This window comes from Diceros bicornis, unplaced genomic scaffold (genome assembly GCF_020826845.1).
Source record: "Diceros bicornis minor isolate mBicDic1 unplaced genomic scaffold, mDicBic1.mat.cur scaffold_528_ctg1, whole genome shotgun sequence".
NCBI lineage: Eukaryota > Metazoa > Chordata > Mammalia > Perissodactyla > Rhinocerotidae > Diceros > Diceros bicornis.
This window is the reverse complement of record NW_026691396.1, coordinates 89,073-98,882: the sequence shown is the minus strand read 5'-3', so window position 1 is coordinate 98,882 and position 9,810 is coordinate 89,073. Positions and strand designations below refer to the sequence as shown.

Here is a 9,810-nt window from a genome sequence, read left to right as displayed (position 1 = left end):
TCCATGCAATCAGTGCTACTATCCTGTGGTCTAGACCAGGAAAGCAAGGCTACAGAGCTTAAAAACTTGCCCATGGTCACACAGCCAGTAAACCGCCGGGAACGGATTCAAGTAGATGTCTGTGTGCCTTCAAAGGCCTCCTTTCCACCCCACCTTGCCTTCCCAAGCCATTGTCCCTCTCGGACCTTTTTCTCATCTGTATATCGGGAACAAAAATCGTGCCTAATACATGACCTGACACTAACAGGTTCTCAGTAAATATCTGTGCCTTCTCTTCCAATCTCTGAGGCTTATTCAGGACAGAATTTCGCCAAACCAGAAACTTCCTGCATGCACATGTTCACGGAAACAGGTGCAGAGCTCCACACAGGCACATCTCCAGCGTCCGGAACTCACTAGGCCCTTAACCAATGTGTGTTGAGCAGACAGACGTAGTGAATGCTGACACATACTCAGAGGCAAAGCCACAGTAGGGGCTCAGGCACAGGGACACTCCGTCCCCATGATCCCTGCCAATTCTCCTCCTCTGCTGCTACGCCCCCTGCTAGCCCAAGGCGCGGGAAATATTTAAAACAATTTTATCCATGAAAATATGCTGTACAATGCACTCTACACGGCCTCGACACGGCACACACGCACACGCGCACGCTGACGGCACGGCCACGGTACACTGCCTACGACATGCGCCAGGGACGCCGCGCCCACAGCCCGCCCCGACCGGACACTTATAAATATGGGAGAGAGGAGCCAGCACTGGCACAGAGAAAGGGGTGTCGGTTGTGGGGTGGATGGGAGCTGAGGCCCGCTGGAGAGACTGAGACCAGCACTAGCGGGTGATGGGGAGGTTGGAAAGAGGGATTGACTCCGACGGAGGAGGGGAGAAGCTAGGGCCGGCAAGGATGGGTGGGAGGGTGGTTTAGGGCTGAAAGAGGACAGCTCAGGGTGAACAGCAGGTAGGTGTGAGTGTATTTTCGGGAGGGGATTGCTGGCTTGGGGTGGGTGAGGCTAAGACCAGTAGGAAAGTGTCAACTGAGAACTAGACCGCAGTTTGGGGTGGGCGATTCGTCATGGCGAGGGCCCCACAAATGAAACTGAAGATTCGGAGACGCCCCCTGCCCCATCTCCCGGTTGGCTTCCCCGACCAGCGCGGCCCACCTCGCTCCTCGCCGTTCCACCCAGCCCGGAATTCGGCCTCCACTCCCAGACTTCCTGCCCCCGGGGGAAGGAGTGGGTCTCAGGAGTTTGGGCAGCAGTGGAGGGGTGCCCCAGCCCCTCCCCACCACTTCCTTCAGCGGTCAACTTCTGAGGGATGTCTCTAGCTGGGCTGGGGCTGCCTCCTGGATCCTCCCGCGGAGCTGGAATCGGGGGTGGGGTCCCGGGGATCAGGATGGGAAGACAGAGGCCCCTTGGGGCGGGGCAGGCACCCGGGGCGCGGGAAGCGGCCCTCAGCCCGGCACCCAGCTCTGGTTGGGGGGCGGGGCCCCGGCCAGGCCGGGCGGCGGCGGAGGCAGGGCCGAGTCGAAGTTGAAGTCCATTTCGTCGCTGTCCATGAAGTCGCTGAGGACGATGGACTCGACGTCGCACTCGAGGCTCCCGCTGAACATGTCGAGGTCCAGGTCGGCCGGGAAGCGGTCGGGCGCGGCACCCAGCGGCCGGGCAGCGGCGGCCGCGTACGGCCCGGGCAGCGCGTCCAGCAGGAGGCCGCCGGGCGGGGCCCCGAAGGCGGCCGCATGGCCCGGCGGCGCCAGGCCCGGGGCGCCCGCCTCGCCGGGCAGCGTCATAAGGCTGATGGGGTGGGCTAAGGCACTGCGCGAGGGCACAGGCGGCGCGTATGGGGCCGCCCCCTTGCCCGGGTAGGCGGCGGGCGCGCCCGCCAGCGCCAGCTCCCCGGGCGCTCCCAGCACCGGGCCGGGCCTGGGCGCGGGCGGCGGCGGCAGCAGCGCGGACAGCGCCCCGGGGCGGAAGGGCGCGGCGGCCGGCGCGAAGCTGGCCTGCTTGTTCTCCTGGATGGTCTGCATGGGCAGGCGGCGCAGCGCGCCCAACGCCGGCGGCCCGAAGCCCCCGCCCCCGCCCCCGCCCCCGCCGTAAGCACCGCTCTTGCAGCCCCCGAAGTAGGCGGGCGTCCCGGCGCGGGCCCGCGGCCCGTACGCGTCCTGCGCGCCGTCCAGCAGGGCCTCGGGCAGCCCCGCGCCGCCGCCGCCGCCGTGCAGACCCAGCGGGCCTCCCAGCTCGGCCAGGCGGGGCAGCTCCCCCGGGCAGCGCGCACCCAGCGCGGGCGACAGCGCGCTCGCCGGGCTCGGGTACATGAGCGGCGACGATGGCGCCAGGGCCTCCAGGGCCTCGTCGTCCTCCAATTCGGCCGCCTCCCCTAGCAGGGGTCTCCCGCCACCGCGGAAGTCGGCCCACGCCTCATAGTCGTCGCTGGCGTGTGAGGCCGGGCTGGTGGCCCACTTGGCCGCGGCAGGCAAGGGCCCCGGGGCTGGTGCGCTCAGGGGGGCTGTCGTCGGGGCTTCGCTCAGGTGCCTGCAGCTGCTGCTTCTTGCTTGCCTTGCCTTTGATGCACAGGAACTTGGCCCCGTTGTCCATGGACGCGGCCCTGCGCCGCGGGGTCTTGCCCGTCTTTCTGCCCTCGGGGTTCAGCATCCACCACGAGCTCTTGCCGGTGCCCTCGTTCTGCACGCGGATGAAACGGGTGTGCAGCGACAGGTTGTGCCGGATGGAGTTCTGTGGCCGGAGACAAGGACATGGGTGGGGGAGTGGGAAGTGAGGAGGCCGTGGGGAACGGGGAGGGGGGAGAAAACAGAGAAGGAGGTGAGAGGATGAGAAAGGAGAGAGCCAGAAGGGAGAAGGGGGCAATGGGGTTGGGGGAACAGGTGTAAGTCCCCAGGTCGGACTAACCCGAACACCCATCCTCTCCCCCGCTCCCCACAGGCACTGCCCAGAGGGTGGGACCCGAGCCTTGGGCCTGGCCTTTCCCGGGAAGCATGGGCGAACCTGAGGGCGACTCTTAAGGGGCCTGCAGCAGGGGAGCAGGACCCTGTCTCCCCAGCTCAGCCCAGCGCCGCCTGGAGCTGGCCAGCCTGCCAGGGCCCCCGGGCAGATTATGTAAGGGCTCATGCCGCTGCGGCTCATTTGTCTGCCCCCCTCCCTCCCCAGCCTGGCATGGTGCCAGGAGCCCGAAAACCCAGGGCTCCAGAAATCAATCTCTCGGTGACTGATTAAGCCCTGTTTAGAACTAATTGCTCTTTCGTGTGTGGGGAGAATAAATTACCTGCTTTAATTTCGTGTCTTTAAAATGCAACTGCAGGTAGAGAAGACTGTTAACCCTTTGCTGGGAGGGCCTGGCCAGGGAAAGCAGAATAAGCTGGGGGTCCCCAAGGTGGCTATAGGCCCGAGACTATGCAGAGATTTCCCCCAACTCCTCTGAGCTCCTGGGACCTCCACAGAGGACGTGGATCCCAGCAAGCCCCTCAAAACACATCCACTGGCCGTGGAGACCTCAGACCCCACCTCTGCTTGGTGCCCACCTTCAGGCCAGCCCAGCTCTCCAGCCTGCCCTTTGGGCTGCAGCCCACCCTTCCCTCCTGACCCACCTGAAGCAGAGTAGCTCTGCCCTCAAAGCCCCTTCCGTGGAGCCTTCACAAAATCCCCACAAAGCAGGTGGCGTAATCCCCATTTACAGACAAGAAGACCAAGGCTCAGGAGGTGAAGTGGCTTGCCCAAGGCTCCATGGCCCTTTCTGCTGTTCCTTCCTACTTCCCTGAGCTTCCTTTTTGCCACCCCTGCATATCCTCTTCTAAATTTCTACTCTGCCAGTCTCTAGTGATCCCCATGTCACTGCCTGCTTTTGCCAAGAAGGCAGGGGAGTCCACAGCTCCACTGACCTGGCTCCCCTCAGGAACCTGGAGGAGTAGGACTTCTGCTGGGCCTGCCACGCCCCACCACTGGGGCCTCCCACCTGGTGGCCTTGACCTCCCAGCTTAGTAACTGCTGCAGAAACAGCATGGGCTTGGGTATCAGAAGGGCTGGGCAGGATGCCTGGCTCTTTTCAGCCACCTAGCTATGTGACCATGGGCTGCTGACTCAATCTCTTATGAGCCTCAGTGAACTCTGAAAAAAATGGGCAACATTCAATAACCACTTTCGAAGGCTGTTAGATCATTACCTGAGATAATGTGTGTGGGTAAGTGTTTGGTGAACCCACCAGGTGCTCATAGACGTTGGTTAAATCCCTCACTCTGGCCAGAAGACCTCATCTCTTAGGTCACCCAACAGACCTGCTCTGTCTCTACCTCCTTAATATCATACCCTGAGCATAACTGTGCTGGGCACTAACAACCCGGGGAAGCTGGCATTACCCCATCTCATGTACCAGGGAGCGGAGGCCCAGAGGCATGATGTAACTTGCCCACAGTCCCACAGGCAGCAGTGCTAGGTACCACTCCATCCAGATCTGCCCAGCTCATGGACCTGCTCTTAACTCATTAATCCACCTGTAACCATAACCACTGATCCATGAGGGCTCTCCCTCCCGCCTCCTTCCCACCAGTCTCCAGGAGGAGGGGTCCTTTCTGCTGCCCAGGATATGCTCCCACCCCTCACCCCCAGCTCCAGGTACTGCCCTGACTCTTCAGGGCCCAGGCTCCCTATCTCTGGCACTTTCTGGTCTAAGGAGGTGACAGCTGGGGCTCCAAGGCCCCTCCAAGCGTTGCCCTGCCTGGCTTCTCCTGGGGCCCTGAGAGGAGGGGAGCTGGACCCCCAGGGAGTGGTGCTCCCTCAATTAGATACCCCCTTCCTGCTCCCGCCCCTGCACCTGGCTCCCCAGCCCCTCCCTCACACCTGTGTTCAGGGGCCTAGGAGGCCTCAGTTCTTCTCCCCTATGGAACTCTCTGGCTTCCCAGAAGCTCCACCTCCCAGCTTCTCCACCTGGAGGTCAGTAAGGCAACACGTCTTTATCAATGTCCCTATGTGCCAGCCTGGTTCTGAGTGCTGGGGGGGAAGGAGGAAGGACATTGCCAAGTACCAGCACCTACTCAGAACCTGCCTGTTCAGACGTATAAGCGTTAAACTACTTTATCTCACGTGATCAGTCTGTCAAACTCCATACAAGTCAGGGATTGTGATCCCTATCTAAGGATGAGGATAGTGAGGCTCAGAGAGGTTAACTAAGTTGCCAAGGTCACACAGTTTAAGTGGCAGAGCCAGGTATTGATTTCAGGTTAATCTCACCCTGAGTCTAAAGGACATCACATTCCACCACGGGAGAGAGAAACGAGTCAGAGAATTTCCAAAGAATCTTAGGAAGCCAGTACTCCAGTGCTTCTCAAACTTTCCATGTAAACTATCCCTAGAAGCTGGCAGCATGGAAAGACTGGGGACATATCACAAGGTCAAAATTTCCTATATGTCTTGTGATTCGTTTGTAGAGTTCAAGTGAATTTTGAATTGTACTTCATAATACGTCCAAATTTTCTGAATATAAAAATAATGTTTTAGATTTTTACCAAGAGCACATGTTCTGAGCCTAGGAAGGTTTGCATCCTTCCCCACTCTGTTTCCTTCCCAGCCAGGTACCCCTGGGAGCTTGAGCCCCAGCCTGAAACAATGGCTGGTCCAAACCAGAGAGAAGAAAGGATTTGCCCAAGGTCACCCAGGACCTGGTGGTAGAGCAGGGATTCGGGCCCAAGCCCCCTGACCCTCAGCCTGGGGATTGATCCATTCCACCAAGCCTGACCTGGGGCAAGTCCCTCCTTCTCTCCAGCCTCAGTTTCCCTACCAGTAAACTGATGAGATGGGCCATCTGTACTCTGGGGACCTTTTGGATTTGACACTGAAAGTTCTTAGAATCATCCAGCCCAGAGGTTTTCAAACTTTTTTTCAAAGTAGTGGAACTCTTTCAGTTAATGGAATCTAATGCAAAACTTGAGTGTTGCACACTCAAGCCATCAGGGAGTGGGGGTGGGGGCACCTGAGGCCCTGCCGGCTCAGCACCCTCCCTTGCACTCGCACAGAAAACCAGGCCCCTGGGGAGAGATTCTGCTGGCCAGATGGATGGGGCAGAGAGGAGGCCTAGAGGAGGGCGATACCTTGTCCAGGGTCACCCAGGGAGGTGGCCCAGAGCTGCACAAGGACCTAGGCCCTCACTGCTGAGCCAGGCTCTGCACCAGGTGTACACCAGGGCTGTGCCCCACGAGGGAAGCCCAGGCCCTGCAGCCCAGGCTGGCTCCTCAGAGCCCAGCCACCTGGTACCGATCAGACCTCCCGGCCAACATCCAATGGCAAGCGCAGATCACAATTCACCCACAAGGCCTCCTGGGAGGCCAGAGGCCACAGAGGAGGTGAGGGAGGCAGAGGAGGGAGATGCTTCTGCCAGGCAGCAGTAACCAGGGCTCCCTCTCGGAGTCGCCTAGCAACCCGCCACCACAGCCCGGCCCCAGCATGCCCGCGCTCCCCTGGTGCCCAGAGCTGGGCCCGACTTCTGGGGCCTCCCATCTCCCATACCTCCATGCAGGCCTGGGGCAGGTTCCCAGGGGAGATAGACCTTCCTGATTCAGGGCCTCAGGAGACCCTCAGCGGGCAGAGGGAAGGGAGAGTGAGTTACATTCCACACCCATCCCACTCTCCCTCAGAACCTGGGCCAGGGAGGCCAGTCCCCTGGGGCCTCACCCACCAGGGAGAGGAGGCTGGCGCAGGGCAAAGCGCATGCGCTCTGGTGTTGGCTGCGGATCCCAGTTTTGGCTCCAACACTCACAAGCAGTGCGACCCTGGGGCAAGATGCTTTGAACTTCCATCTCCTCACACAGCTACCTGCTTCCACCCTTGCTCCCCTGCAGCCCTCCACCACGCGCCAGCCAGAGTGGTCCTTCAAATAACCCGGATCACGTCCAGTCCTGCCCAGAACCCTCTGACGCCCCCATCTCACTCAGAGTAAAGAACAGAGGCCTTGCCATAGCCCACAGCCCCTCCATGACCTCTCAGACTCCTCCCCTAAATGCTGGATCCCTCCCTCCTGCTCTGAAGCTGCGAGACATGGTCGCACCTTGGGGCCTCTGTCTCAGAGAAACACTGGGCGCCCAGACACCCACGTCGATCTCTCATCTCCTTCAAGTCTTTCTTCAGATGTCACCTTCTGCAACGAGGCCCATCCCGACCACTCTTAACAACTGCTCCTCTTCCCTGCCATTTCTGGGCCCCCTTACCTTGCTCTACATTTTTCTAAAGCAATTATCACTGTCTAAATGAATATTTAATTTATATATCTATGAATTAATAAATTAATATATGTTATATATAAATATATAATGTATTTATATTCTGTATTTATTATTTATTGTCTGGTTTCACTATTTCATGAGGGATTTTTGTCCATTTTTTACTGTACTCCATGTGTTTGATACATACTAGGCGTTTACTAAATGTCAAAGGAATGAATGAATGAATGAGAGAGTAAAGGGGGAATACTGTGTTGCAGGGAGAATTAATGAGACTGGGCAGAGTAGCTGGCACATGATATGAGCTTCTCCAAACTGGGCTGAGAGAAGGGAACATAGTCAGAAGGAGAGGTAAGCATGGGGTGGAGGAAGTCAGGAACAGTGTGATCCACAGATGGAACCGCAGAGAGCAGTGAGGGATTCTGTGAGAGGGGAAGAAGGCCTCAGAGGGTGAACAATGCAGCTGCCCACCCCAGCCCCCCACCTTGCTCCCTCCTGCTCCCCAGATAGACCTGAGTAACCTAGGGCTTGCTGGGGCCAAGGTTTCTTACAGACTGTACCACCTGGGCGAGAAGACACTCCATGAGCCCCAGTGGGAACAGAATAACCTCATCCTTGCTGACCGTGCTTCCCTCCTGGACAGGGTCTGATCCATTTGATGGCGCACCTCATCTATCCAGCAAGACAACCCCATCTATTCCCAGGACACCCTTCGCCCACGAGCAGTAATGCATTCATCTGACAGCACAACCCCATTTATCCAGCACACCAGTCCCATTTATCCAGCAAGTACAACCTCATTTGCTAACAGCACTCCATTCACCTGACGGGCCCCCTCATTTATCCAGCAGGACACCCTCATTTATTCTCCAAGTCGGAGGCTCTCCTTCCTCCTGTGGTGTGGCTGTGTTCTCTGACAGTGCAACCTGACTGATCCAGCAGGACGTCATCTCTCCTACAAGTACACTTCATCCCGACAGTACAACCTCATTTATCTAACAATGCAGCCTCACCTTGCCTCCAAGTACCACCTCATTCCCTGACAGTACAACCTTGTTTATCTTCCAGTACAACCTCATTTCTCCTCCCAGTACAGCTTCATTCTCTGATAGCTCAGCCTCATCCAATCTTACTTTTCCAGCCAGAGCCCACCAGATCTCTAGGTGGGGAGAGGGGAGTGTGGAGAGGAAAGGGGTTCCACCATTTGCTGTCTCCTGCTATGACTATGTCCAATCTCCCCAGGCCCAAAAGGGCCCACAGCCTTTGAGTTCTAGGTTGCGTGGCCCAGCCAGTGCTCCACCATTGCCCCACCTCCCGTTTTGTCCCCTCTAGGGCTAAAGAGGGCCCACAGGATGGATTTCCTCCAGCTCTCCAGGATTTGATTTGTAGCTGTTGCTGATTTCTGTGGCATGGATACTGCCATCGTAGCCAATTTTAAGCTGCCAGCATGACGTCACTGAGCGCAGAACTGGGAAGAAGTGTGCACGATCGGCTCTCATGAGCCAGTGGAAGCCAGCTCTAGCACACCACCGCCACGTGCTTCAAATACTGAGGCAGGAGAAGGGCACCACTTACAGTATGACAGACCCAGGCTAGGTTCTTTGATACATTTCTTCTTTTAATCCTGATAACTGCCCTGCAAATAGGTAGTGCTACTTTACAAAGGGGGGAAACTGAGGCTCAGGTGGATTAAATGACTCCTGAGGCCGTGAAGCTGGGAAGTGATGGAGCCAGGTCTGGGTCTCAGTGTGACGGGGGACACTGCCCCCCTGCCCACCTCAGTGTCCATCCCTGCCTTGGTTCTCAAGCCCAAGCTTCCTGGCTTTCATAAGAGACAGGAGACCCAAGTCTTGTGCCCCTCACCCACCACAAGCCCTGTGCTACCTCCTGGCCTCCCTGGCACCAGGCGGTTCCAGGACCCTCCCAGTTCAGTCCCGGGTCTTGTGTCCATCCATTCAAGCCCGAAGCCAGGTATGGACACCTCTCCAGGTTCTATCACTGTCCAAGGTTCAGCCCAGCCCCTCCCTCAGGAAGTTGACCTGCCTACCCCATGGGGATGATGATCTAGCTCCTCCCTTTAATGCCTCCCTGAGCAGACACCACCTGTGGGGCTATGTGAGCGCTGGATCCCCACCATGACTCCCATTTCGTCTCTCCCTCCTTCCTTCCCTCCCTTCCTGCAGGAACAAAGGTCCAGGGCAGTGGCTGAAATTCCAGCTTCACCCATGGAACCTTGGGCCTCCCCTGGAAAAGAAGGTAACAATCCCAACATCCATGGATGAGATCCCACATGTCATGAACCTCAACCCCTCCCTGTCTCAGAGCCCCAAGAGCAGCCCCTGTCCCACCCCTTACCCCAACCCCACTCTGGGGCCCCAGTCTGGCCCAGGAACACACACCTGTCTCAGACAGAGCCACAGACTCTCCGGGGGTCACTTGCTCTGCTGCCTGAGGTGAAGCTGTGGTGCTTCACCTGGCAGAAAGGGTGACCTGGATGACCTCAAGGGCCTGAGGCCACGTGCAAATCCTTGGTACTAGTGTCTGTAGTGGAGGAGGGGTAGAAGGGCAGGTGGTGGCATCAGGGCCGCAGGTGTCAACA

The 9,810-nt window shown here is 58.2% G+C and overlaps 1 protein-coding gene across 1 annotated transcript in view; it reads right to left on the bottom strand.

Annotated features, from left to right (window-relative positions):
• Window positions 1-1,177: 1,177 nt before the first annotated feature.
• Window positions 1,178-9,810, bottom strand: part of LOC131403013 (forkhead box protein O6-like) — a 30,257-nt gene continuing 21,624 nt past the window's right edge. The window contains 2 exon segments of the mRNA XM_058537434.1: window positions 1,178-2,489; window positions 2,491-2,724. Of these exon segments, the coding sequence (XP_058393417.1) occupies window positions 1,446-2,489; window positions 2,491-2,724 (1,278 nt within the window). The 3' untranslated portion in view covers window positions 1,178-1,445.